At 47.7% G+C, this 12,853-nt stretch overlaps 1 protein-coding gene across 2 annotated transcripts in view; it reads right to left on the reverse strand.

The window, feature by feature from the left end:
* Window positions 1–12,853, reverse strand: part of LOC119956571 (circularly permutated Ras protein 1-like) — a 116,498-nt gene that overhangs the window by 18,050 nt on the left and 85,595 nt on the right. For both annotated transcript variants that reach the window (XM_038783884.1, XM_038783883.1), the window contains 3 exons: window positions 9,839–9,951; window positions 7,243–7,354; window positions 1,484–1,624 (listed from right to left, as the gene is read on the reverse strand). In XM_038783884.1, coding sequence (XP_038639812.1) covers window positions 1,484–1,624; window positions 7,243–7,354; window positions 9,839–9,951 — 366 coding nt within the window. The remainder of the gene's footprint in view (window positions 1–1,483; window positions 1,625–7,242; window positions 7,355–9,838; window positions 9,952–12,853) is intronic.

Raw genomic sequence — 12,853 nt, forward strand, 5'->3', positions numbered from 1 at the left:
TCTTGCCCAGGTTCAATTTTTATCCCGAGAAACTCCAGAACTCAGCAAGAATCTCCATCACCTCCGGCATTCCCCCCACCGGGTCTGGTACATACAGCAGCAAGTCATCTGCATAAAGCGACGCTCGGTGCTCCTCCCCACCCCACCCCACACCAGACCCCTCCACCTCCCCGACTCCCTGAGAGCCATGGCAAGAGGCTCAATTGCCAACGCAAAAAGCAAGGGGGACAGGGGGCACACCTGCCTCGTCCCACGGTGGAGCCTGAAGTACTCGGACCTCCTCCCATTTGTCGCTACGCTCGCCATCGGGGCCTCATACAGCAACCTCACCCATTTAATAAACCCCAACCCAAACCCGAACCTCTCCAACACCTCCCACAAGTACCCCCACTCAACCCTGTCAAAGGCCTTCTCCGCATCCAATGCCACCACAATCTCTGCCTCTCCTTCTGCTGCCGGCATCATTATCACATTTAGCAGCCTTCGCACGTTAGTGTTCAGCTGCCTCCCCTTCACAAAACCCGTCTGATCCTCATATATCACCCCCGGCACCCAGTCCTCTATTCTAGTGGCCAAGATCTTCGCCATTAACTTGGCGTCTACATTCAGCAGTGAAATCGGCCTGTATGATACGCACTTCAAGGGGCCCTTATCACGCTTCAGGATCAGGCAGATTGGCGCCCGAGACATCGTCGGGGGCAGAACACCCCCCTCCCATGCCTCGTTGAAGGTCCTAACCAACAGGGGGCCCAGCAGGTCCGCATATTTCTTATAAAATTCAACCGGGAACCCATCCTGTCCCGGCGCCTTCCCCGACTGCATGTGGCCAATCCCACTGACCAGCTCCTCCAACTCGATCGGCGCCCCCAGTCCCTCCACCTGCTCCTCCTGCACCCTTGGAAATCGGAGCCTGTCCAAAAAACTCTCCATTCCCCCTCCTACCGCCGGCGGCTCCGACCGGTACAGTTCCCTATAGAAGTCCCTAAAGACCTCATTGACCTCTGCCCCCTGCCGCACCACATTCACATCTCTATCCTTCACTCCACCAATCTCCCTAGCCGCGTCCCGCTTACGAAGCTGATGCGCCAGCATCCTGCTCGCCTTCTCTCCATACTCATACACCGCTCCCTGCGCCTTCCTCCGCTGTGTCTCTGCCTTTCTGGTGGTCAATAAATCAAACTTGGCCTGCAAGCTACGCCGCTCCCCCAGCAATCCCTCCTCCGGGGCCTCCGCGTACCTCCTATCCACACTCAACAGCTCCTCCACCAGTCTCTCCCTCCTCTCCCCCCTCTCCCTATGGGTAGTAAAACAGATCTTGCTCACAGGTCACCACTTACAGACTAGAAAAAAGGAAGACAGGCGAAGAATGCCCACCTCTGGTTCCAACATTGCAAATGGCACGCCATGGATAAGGCACAGCCCAATGTTACCAAGGGCCACTTTATACACAATACAGCAAGATGGCTGAAGTTGTCTCACTTACACTATTTCTTCTATGAGTTCCTTCTGAGCCAGGGCCTCCTTCTGGGCATCCTGCATCCTGCCCTCCATTGCCAAGCGAGCACTGATTTGTGCAGTGTGAATCTGTAGAACGCTGAGGTTTATGTGGTCTTTAACAATAGCACTGGAAACATTTAAAAAATCATCTCACTACATTGACAGGGCTGATGTATGAACATTGCCAAATAGGCACACATTAGTAAACATTAGTAGCAGGAAAAGGCCATTCAGCATCCCAGCCATTTAGTAAGAAGATGCTGCTATTAGACAGGAGCTAAGGAGCATAAATTGGGAACAGATCTTCTCAGGGAAATGCGCAACAGTAATGTGGAGGTTGTTTAAGGAGCACTTGTTGCGAGTGCTGAATTGTTTTGCCCCACTAAAACGACGAAGGAATGGTAAGCTGAGGGAACATTGGATGACAAGAGAAGTGGAGCTTCTAGTCAAGAGGAAGAAGGAAGCTTACGAAAGGAAGATTGAGGAAGCAAGGATCTGGCTCGGCTCCAGAGGGTTACAGGGTAGCCAGGAAGGAACTCAAAAATGGACTTAGGAGAGCGAGAAGGGGGCATGAAAAAGCCCTGGCAGGAAGTATTAAGGAAAACCCCAAGGCGTTCTACACTTGTGTGAGAAATAAGAGGATGATCAGAGTGAGAGTAGGGCTGATCAGGGATAGTGGAGGGAACTGGTGCCTAGAGTCTGAGAACGTAGGGAGCCCCTGAATGAATATTTTCCTTCAATATTCACTGGAGAGAGGGACCTTGTTGCCCGTGAGAACAGCGAGAACCAGGTTAATAGGCTCAAACAGGTTGATATTAAGAAAGAGGATGTGTTAGAAATTTTGAAAAGCATCAGGATAGATAAGTTCCCCGGGCCAGACGGGATATACCCAAGGTTACTAGGGGAAGTGAGGGAGGAGATTTCTGCACCTTTGCCGGTCATCTTTGCGTCCTCACTCTCCACTGGAGCAGTACCGATTGGAGGGAGGCGAATATCGTTCCCCTGTTCAAGAAAGGGAATAGGGAAATCCCTGGGAATTACAGTCTGGCATAGAGAGGGAGAGATACACTGACATAGAGAGGGACAGAGACACTGACATAGAGAGGGACAGAGACACTGACATAGAGAGAGACAGAGACACTGACATAGAGAGGGAGAGATATACTGACAGAGAGAGGGACAGAGACACTGACATAGAGAGGGACAGAGACACTGACATAGAGAGGGACAGAGACACTGACATAGAGACGGACAGAGACCCTTACATAGAGAGGGACAGAGACACTGACACAGAGAGGGACAGAGACACTGACACAGAGAGGGACAGAGACACTGACACAGAGAGGGACAGAGACACTGACACAGAGAGGGACAGAGACACTGACATAGAGAGGGACAGAGACACTGACATAGAGAGGGACAGACACACTGACATAGAGAGGGACAGATACACTGACACAGAGAGGGACAGAGACACTGACACAGAGAGGGACAGAGACACTGACATAGAGAGAGACACTGACATAGAGAGAGACAGAGACACTGACATAGAGAGAGACAGAGACACTGACATAGAGAGAGACACTGACACAGAGAGAGACAGAGACACTGACATAGAGAGAGACAGACACACTGACATAGAGAGGGACAGAGACACTGACACAGAGAGGGACAGAGACACTGACACAGAGAGGGACAGAGACACTGACATAGAGAGTGACACTGACATAGAGAGAGACAGAGACACTGACATAGAGAGAGACAGACACACTGACATAGAGAGGGACAGAGACACTGACACAGAGAGGGACAGAGACACTGACATAGAGAGGGAGAGACACTGACATAGAGAGGGACAGAGACACTGACACAGAGAGGGACAGAGACACTGACATAGAGAGAGACACTGACATAGAGAGGGACAGAGACACTGACATAGAGAGGGAGAGACACTGACATAGAGAGGGGCAGAGACACTGACACAGAGAGGGACAGAGACACTGACATAGAGAGAGACACTGACATAGAGAGGGACAGAGACACTGACACAGAGAGGGACAGAGACACTGACATAGAGAGAGACACTGACATAGAGAGAGACAGAGACACTGACATAGAGAGAGACAGAGACACTGACACAGAGAGGGACAGAGACACTGACACAGAGAGGGACAGAGACACTGACATAGAGAGGGACAGAGACACTGACATAGACAGAGACACTGATATAGAGAGGGACAGAGACACTGACATAGAGAGAGACAGAGACACTGACATAGAGAGGGACACTGACACAGAGAGGGAGAGACACTGACATAGAGAGGGACAGAGACACTGACATAGAGAGAGACACTGACACAGAGAGGGAGGGACACTGACATAGAGAGAGACACTGACATAGAGAGAGACAGAGACACTGACACAGAGAGGGAGAGACACTGACATAGAGAGAGACAGAGACACTGACATAGAGAGAGACATTGACATAGAGAGAGACAGAGACACTGACATAGAGAGGGACAGAGACACTGACATAGAGAGGGAGAGACACTGACATAGAGAGAGACAGAGACACTGACATAGAGAGAGACACTGACATAGAGAGAGACAGAGACACTGACATAGAGAGGGACAGAGACACTGACATAGAGAGGGACAGAGACACTGACATAGAGAGGGAGAGACACTGACATAGAGAGAGACAGAGATACTGACATAGAGAGGGAGAGACACTGACATAGAGAGAGACAGAGACACTGACATAGAGAGGGAGAGACACTGACATAGAGAGAGACAGAGACACTGACATAGAGAGAGACACTGACATAGAGAGGGACAGAGACACTGACATAGAGAGGGACAGAGACACTGACACAGAGAGATGTAGGTTATTGTGAATGCCTCAGCCGTGTCTTTTGCACAGATGCATTGGGCTCCTCCATCATTGAAGATGGGGATATTTAAGAAGCCTCCTATTCCAGTGAGCTGTTTAACTCTCACCACCATTCCTGGTTGTATCAGGCAGGATTGCAGAGTTTAGATTCTGATCCATTAGTTGTGGAATTGCTTTGCTCTATCTATTACTTGCTGCTTATGCTGTTTGGCAGGTAGTCCTATGTTGTAGCTTCACCAGGCTGACACCTAATTTTTCGGTCTGCCTGGTGTTGCTCCTGGTATGCTGCCCTGCACTCTTCATTGACCCAGGGTTGACACTCCGGTTTGGTGGTAATGATAGAGTGGGGGATATGCCAAGCCATGAGATTACAGATTGCGACTGAGTACAATTCTGCTGCTGCTGATGGCCCACAGCAGTGGTTAGCACTATGGCTTCACAATGCCAGGGTCCCAGGTTTGATTCCCCTCTGGGTCACTGTCTGTGTGGAGTCTGCACGTTGTTCCCGTGTCTGCGTGGGTTTCCTCCGGGTGCTCCGGTTTCCTCCCACAAGTCCAAAGACGTGCAGGTTAGGTGGATTGGCCATGCTAAATTGCCCCTTAGTGTCCAAAAAGGTTTGGATGGGTTATAGGGTTAGTGGGATAGGGTGGAAGTGAGGGCTTAAGTGCAGACTCGATGGGTTGAATGCCTCCTTCTGCACTGTATGTTCTATGTTCATTGTTGCCCTGTCTTGAGTTGCTAGATCTGTTTGAAGTCTCTCTCATTTAGCATGGTGTAGTGCCACACAACACGATGGAGGGTATCCTCAATATGAAGATAGGACTCTGTTTCCACATGGACTATGCAGTAGTTACTCCTACAGATGCTGTCATGGACAGATTAATCTGCGGCAGGCAGGTTGGTGAAGACGAGACCAAGTTTGTTTTTCCTCTTGTTGATTCCCACACCACCTGCTGCAGTCCCAGTCTCGCAGCTGCATCCTTTAGGACGCGGCCAGCTTGGCCAGTAGTGGAGTTCCCGAGCTACTCTGGATGATGGAAATCCTCCACCCAGAGTACATTACATTCTGTGCCCTTGTCACCTTCAATGCTTCCTCCACATCGTGTTCAACATGTAGGAGTATTGATTCATCAGCTGAGGGTGGACTGTACGTGGGCAATTTAGTGTGGCCAATTCACCTAACCTGCACATCTTTGGACTTGTGGGAGGAAACAGGAGCATCAGGATGAAACCCACACTGACACGGGGAGAAAGTGCAGACTCCATATAGATGAGGCCGAATTGAACCTAAGACCCTCCAGCTGTGAGGCAGCAGTGCTAAACACTGTGCCACCATGCCGCTGAGCAATCCAGTATGACTATGTCAGGTTGTTGCTCAGCTAGTCTGTGAGACAGCTTTCCCAACTTTGGCACAAGCCCCTCGATGTTCGTAAGATGGACTTTGCAGGGTCAACAGGGCTGGGTTTGCTATTGTCGTTTCCATTGCCAAGGTCGGTGTCCGGTGGCCCGTCCACGTTTTTTCCTTTTAGACTTTGTAGGAAATTTGATACAACTGAGCGGCACTCTCGGCCATTTCAGAGTCAACCACATTGCTGTGGATCTGGAGTCAAATATAGGCCAGATCAGGTGAGGATGGCAGATTTCCCTCTCTAAAGGACATTAGTGAACTGGATGTTTTTTTTTACGACAATCGGCAATGGCTTCATGGTCATCATTAGAATTTTAATGTCAGATATTGATTGGGTTCAATTTCCACCATTTGCCATGATGGGATTCTGAGTCCCAGAGTAGCTTTGACAAAGAATCATCCAGACTAGCTCCCTTTTCTGTCCACAGATGCTGTCAGACCTGCTGATATTGTTCAGTATTTTCTGTTTTTGTTCAGTGACTCCACCGTCTCCCCATCTGACCAATCCATCTATATCCTCCTGTAACCTGAAACCTCCTTCTTCATTGTCAGTCACCCGACCAACCTTCATGTCATCTGCAAATTTACTTATCATCCCCCACATTTTATTCTATATAATTTATGCATATAACAAACAATAAGGGACCCTATGGTTCCTTCTCTTTCCTGGTTATCCTCTTCCCCTTGATATAGAACATAGAACATAGAACAGTACAGCACAGAACAGGCCCTTCGGCCCTCGATGTTGTGCCGAGCAATGATCACCCTACTCAAACCCACGTATCCACCCTATACCCGTAACCCAACAATCCCCCCATTAACCTTACACTACGGGCAATTTAGCATGGCCAATCCACCTAACCCGCACATCTTTGGACTGTGGGAGGAAACCGGAGCACCCGGAGGAAACCCACGCACACATGGGGAGGACGTGCAGACTCCACACAGACAGTGACCCAGCCGGGAATCGAACCTGGGACCCTGGAGCTGTGAAGCATTTATGCTAACCACCATGCTACCGTGCTGCCCCTAACCACTTACTTACAGAATATCTTGGGATTTTCTTCTTCATGTCAAACACCAAATATGACGAGATTATGAATTTCTTTGTTTCAAAGATTATTTGATCATGATCAACTACCTTTGTTGCTTCCACCCCTGGCCTTTATGCTGACTCCTCTCTCCTTGGCCCCCTACACACACCCCCAACCCCAGCTCTCAGCTTTCAAAAGAGTGAAGGAATAAAGGTAATTTCAGAATTGGGAGGGTCAGTATTATTTGGACTCTATGCTTTTGTGCAGTATTAAAGCCAGTATGGAACTTCTATACATTTGAGTTTTTGAAACTGCTTCAACCTGTTGTTAATCAGCATTGTGATTGCATTTCCAGCTTTCTGTTTAAGGTGAACTATTGAAGATTCGCTCCTATGTTCAGTTCTAATTACCTGTGGTTAGTTATCGGCTTCACCTGGGTGATTGTTCTGTAGGCACATCTACCATCTGGAAACCTGAAGCCAATTTGAAGTTGAAAGGGAAGTTCTGTCTTCTTTTGAATTTCTGGAGACGAGGAAAGATGATTGAAGAATTGCAAATTATCACATGTTTGAAACATTAGACTGACTGGGCTTTGCTGGTTTTATTTCAGATAAAATGAAAATAGCTGTTGATCAAGCAATCTTAGATCAGGTTGGTTTATTGATCCAATTTTCTGAAGATTGCTTCTGTGTAAGTGGCAGGAATCATTATTTCTGAACAAGCGAATTGTATATTTAATATTAGGTAATTTCAGAAATGGTTTTTCTCCAGATCTTTTTCTGTCATTGGCATCTAGAAATGTATCTACCTCTGCTTTGAACATACTTTTTGACTGAATCTTCACAATCCTCTGGGTAGATTCACCATCCTCTGACTAAAGAAATTCCCCCTCACCTTGGTCCCAAACGGCCTCCCTTTTATTCTGCGAATGTTACCCCTGATTCTAAACCTTCCAACCAGGCAAAACATCTTTCCTGAACCTATCCTGCCAAATCCTAAAATAAACTTCACTGAGATCACTTCTCATTCTCTTAAACTCTAAAGAATACTGTCCCAGACTCCTCAATCTTCCTTTTTAGGATCATCTGCCATCCCAGGGAATTGTCTGGTAAGCCTTGAGTGCATTTTGCTTTTCAGCCAATATATCCATCCATAGGCAAGGAGACATTGGGGCAGCACGGTAGCATGGTGGTTAGCATAAATGCTTCACAGCTCCAGGGTCCCAGGTTCGATTCCCGACTGGGTCACTGTCTGTGCGGAGTCTGCACGTCCTCCCCGTGTGTGCGTGGGTTTCCTCCGGGTGCTCCGGTTTCCTCCCACAGTCCAAAGATGTGCGGGTTAGGTGGATTGGCCATGCTAAATTGCCCGTAGTGTCCTGTAAGGTTAGGGGGGGGTTGTTGGGTTACGGGTATAGGATGGATATGTGGGTTTGAGTAGGGTGATCATTGCTCGGCACAACATCGAGGGCCGAAGGGCCTGTTCTGTGCTGTACTGTTCTATGTTCTACGTTCTATGAGAGCAAAACTGCACAAAATACTTCAGGTGTGGTCTCTTCAACTCTTCAAGGCTCTCTACAACTGCAGCAACTTTTCTTTGCTCCTGTACTCAATTTGCCTTGCAATAAAGGTTATTTGCCTTCCTAATTGCTTATTGCACATACATCTTAGCTTTCAGAGGCTTATAAAGAACAACACAATATCCTTTTGGACACCAACACTTCCCAATCTCTCCCCATTAGAGAAATACTCTCAATTCTGTTTTTCCTACCAAAGTGGATAACTTCACATTTTTCAGCATTATTTTCATCTGCCATGTTCTTACCCACTTACTTAGTCTGTTCAAATTTCCTGGCAGCCTCTTTGCATTGTCCTCTCAACTCACATTCCCACCAAGTTTGGCCTCATGAGCGAACTTGGAAATATTACATTTAATCGCCACCTCTAAATCATTGATGGAGATTGTGAATAGCTGGGGCCCAAGCACTGATCCTTGTAATACTCCACTAGTCACAACCTTCCAAGCTGACAATGGCCCATTTATCCCTACTCTCTTATATAACCCGCAATCCCATCTTCTCTAATTTGTTTACTAATTTAGCCTCCTGTATTCTGATGCCAGGTAATGACCATCTGTAACAAGAGAGGATCGAACCACTGCCCGTCAACATTCACCATTACCATCGCTGAATCCCCCACAATCAACATCCTGGGGATTACCATTGAACCTTGAAAGACTGTAAATTTGTTGCAAAATGTGTATTTATCCTTTAATGCTAGCCATTGCCTATCTATCATCATACCTCCAATAATTTGCTTCAGACAACTTGCCTCATAACTTTGCAGTTCCCTTTGTTCAGATTAAAGATCCTGGTCTCAAATTGAATGACATCACGATAAAACTTCATGTGAAATTCTCTCACATGATGACCACTTTCCTCTAAAGTCTCTTTTACAACATGATTATTAATTAGCCTTTTCTCATTACACAGTACCACTTCTAAAAGAGCCCAATCTCTCGTTGTTACATTGTAAGCAAGGCTTGCGGGAGTGTGTGTGTGTCTGTGTGTGTGTGTGTGTGTGTGGGGGGGGGGGGGGGGGGGTGGAGAGAGAGTGGTAGGAAATTATGAGAAGCTTCCATCAATCCATAATGACCAAAAAGTTCTGGCTGTTGCCACTGGCTGCGGGTGCAAACAAAGGGGAACAAGTGGCCAATGGTGGGCCACAGAGGGGTTGATAGTGTTCGAAAATGCAGCCCAATGGGTGAAGAAAAGTTGGGTTGGTTTTCACAGGAGTGATACTGGTCAGCAGGTTGAGCATTTGAGGTTGTAGATCCAACTTTAAGGATACTTTATCCCAATAATTTTTCTGTGGTGGAGACATTGCAACCTACAGCTTCTCATTAGTAGATAACAAGATATTCTGTAAAATACATTGCAACTTTTTCAGTAAAGGCCCTCACACTGCAGACTCTGAATACCTCGTGAACAACTGATTAAGCTGTACTCACCCTCTAGCTTTGATTCTTTTATTCCGAATTCAAAGGTGATCTCCATGTCTTTAACAACATTTCCAACATGTTTCACATTTTTGCTGCTTATGTCATCTTCATATTTAAAGTACCTTCAAAGCACATAATAGTTGGGGTTAGGATGAATAAAAAAAAAACCTTGCGCAGAATAAAGGAATAAGATGATAAGATTGTAAGAAACAGGAGGAAGGTCAATCCCTTTGCCTGCTGTGCTATTCAATAAGCCTTCACTCCCCATTCTGACCGGCCCCAATAACCTATCACCCCCTTGCTTATCAATAATCTATCCAACTCTGCCTTAAAATTATTTAAAGACTCTGCTTCCAGTTCCTTTTTAGGATAGAGTTCCAGAGACTCACGATCCTCCAAGAGAAAGAAATGATCTTCATCTCTGTCTTTGACCTTTTGGCCCAAAAATGGGAGTGTCAGATTCAGACTGAAGACCAGTGTGTTTCTCTTCAGAAAAATAGGCAGGTTTCCCATCCAGATTCTCACACTTTGCCATTTTGAGGCAGGGGTATGTGTTTTGCAGAATTACGGTAAGGGGTTGGACTTAAAGATGGCAGCAAACCGAGCACCACAGATTGGAGCGCCATCTTAAAAGGGTGCCCAATCTCAAACCAACGTTAAAGATCCCCTCTCCACTTTCCATCATTGCCCCCATTCCAGCATCGGAGCCCCCATTGCTCCCCTATTCGCTGTTATCAGGTCCGTCCATCACATCTCCCACATGAAGCGATTCTCCCACGATGAGGTTGCTTACCTGCTCCGTTCCTGTAAGCCCTCGGAACACTGGCTGTATCAACTGAAGGCTTATCTCAAGAAATTCAATGTGGATGTCATTACCTTGGAGACCTTTGCTGAGAAGAAACTTACCTGGAGGGACCTCCTGATTGAAGGGACAGTGTAATAATCTCACCAAGGCCAGTTGCTAACTCCATCCCTTTTATTTACATAATGGAAAAGGCCTCAGTTACAGAGCACATGTCCAAGCCGGGAGACCTACAGAATAGTGGCCCAGGTTGAAGCAGCGGGTTCGTTTCCAATGGTAGCACAGTAGTTAGCACAATTGCTTCACAGCTCCAGGGTCCCAGGTTCGATTCCGGCTTGGGTCACTGTCTGTGCGGAAACTGCACATCCTCCCAGTGTGTGTGTGGGTTTCCTCCGGGTGCTCCGGTTTCCTCCCACAGTCCAAAGATGTGCAGGTTAGGTGGAATGGCCATGATAAATTGTCCATAGGCGGGGTTACTGGGTTATGGGGATAGGGTGGGGGTGTGAGCTTGGGTGGGGTGCTCTTTCCAAGAGCCGGTACAGACTCGATGGGCCGAATGGCCTCCTTCTGCACTGTAAATTCTATGAAGTGGGCAAGTTCCCCTGTGCCCAATAGGGAAGCGCACATTCCACGAAGCCCAGAAGATGATCTGTTGATGATCTCCCCCCACCCCTTGCCCTTCATGGCCACCATAACATCCCTCCTCCCCCTTAAATCTGTTTCTCCAACAATCCCCTCGCTGCGATCACCTTGGTGATTGGTCTGAGGTCAGTTGAAGGTGGGACCGGATCTGCTGATGTGAACCAAATTGGGGACCTTTATTTCTGGAGGAAGCGGGTTTCTCTTCAGGGTTTGCTTCAGTCGGGCTGCCAGCTTCCTCCACAGAGTCCGTGTCCCCGTTATCCGGAGGGACAGGCGTTGGGTCAGCTTCGACCTATTGCCTGGTACTGGCGGCGGCCAACTCCAATAACAAAGCTCTCTCAGGTCGGACTCCCTGCTCCTGAGGTGGTTCAGGTGTTTCTTTCTGACCCTGGACCTTCACTTTGTATAACTCTGCTCCCATTTTCTCCATTATGGTCCCAGGGACCCAGCTGGGAACATCTTCAAAGTTCCTCACGTAAACCTGATCTCCAGTTTTTGATGTTCTTTCTGTTCTTGCAGGGTAATAATTTCTTATTCTCTTGTTGTGCCTCCACCCTCCCCGCCAGGTGTGGGAATAGTTGGTTCTCGAATGAAGCCACAATCCCAGTAACTGTTCTGCTGGGGCAATTCCTGTTGTTGTGTGAGGAGTGGTCCTATAGTCAAATAAATATCGGGCCAATTTGGTCTCTATGGATGCTGCAGGTTGTGATTTCATGCCAGTTTCAAAGTCTGCACTGCCTGTTCTGCCAGCCCATTATGCGATGGGTGATAAGGTTATGTTCTGATGCCACTGGATTGCATGAAGTTTTGGAACTCACCACTGTGAAAGCAGTGCCTCAGAAACCTGGACTGCTGGTATTCTGTGCGTACAGGAATTCTGTTGTAATTCATCATTTGTAGTGTGAGAGATAGTGGAGCTCATGCGGTGTATCTCCAGCCATTTAGAGTGTAGATCTTCCAGATCAAGAACATTGGATCGATAAAAAACCTGGCCAAGTAAGACCCATGGCCTGCCAGGTTACCCCCATGGATGTAGGGAGGCTGAGGGAGGAATTTTTTATTCTCCTGGCATAGATCGCACCATCTCACCAACTCTATGATGTCTGAGTCAAGGCCGGGCCACCATGCGTAGCTCCTGGTGAGCATTTTAATTTTCAATACTCCAGGGTGGTCATTGTGTAACGCCATAATTATCGGGCAACGCCCTGGTTGAGGGGCAACTATTTGGGATCCCCAGAGAATGAGACCATCCTCAACACTGAGCTCGTCTTCCTCAGCCAGATCGGGTTTCATTTCTTCTGAGGGTTTTGCTCACAATCTACCATCCAGGATCGTGTACTTTAGCTTATACAGTGTTGGCTGTTTTTGCGTCCAAGCCTTAATTTGCCTTGTGGACACCAGCAAAGTTTCTGAAGAAATTTACGGTCATCACGACTTCTTCCAAAGCTGGTAAAGGCAGAGGCTTGTTGGCAGCGGGAGAAGACTTAACGCATGGGTGATAGATTTCTGCATTCCAGGGTGGTGTTCTAACAGATATTCATAAGCTGCAAGTAACAGGGCCCAACGCTATACCCGGATGG

The sequence above is a fragment of the Scyliorhinus canicula genome, chromosome 23, assembly GCF_902713615.1.
Source record: "Scyliorhinus canicula chromosome 23, sScyCan1.1, whole genome shotgun sequence".
NCBI lineage: Eukaryota > Metazoa > Chordata > Chondrichthyes > Carcharhiniformes > Scyliorhinidae > Scyliorhinus > Scyliorhinus canicula.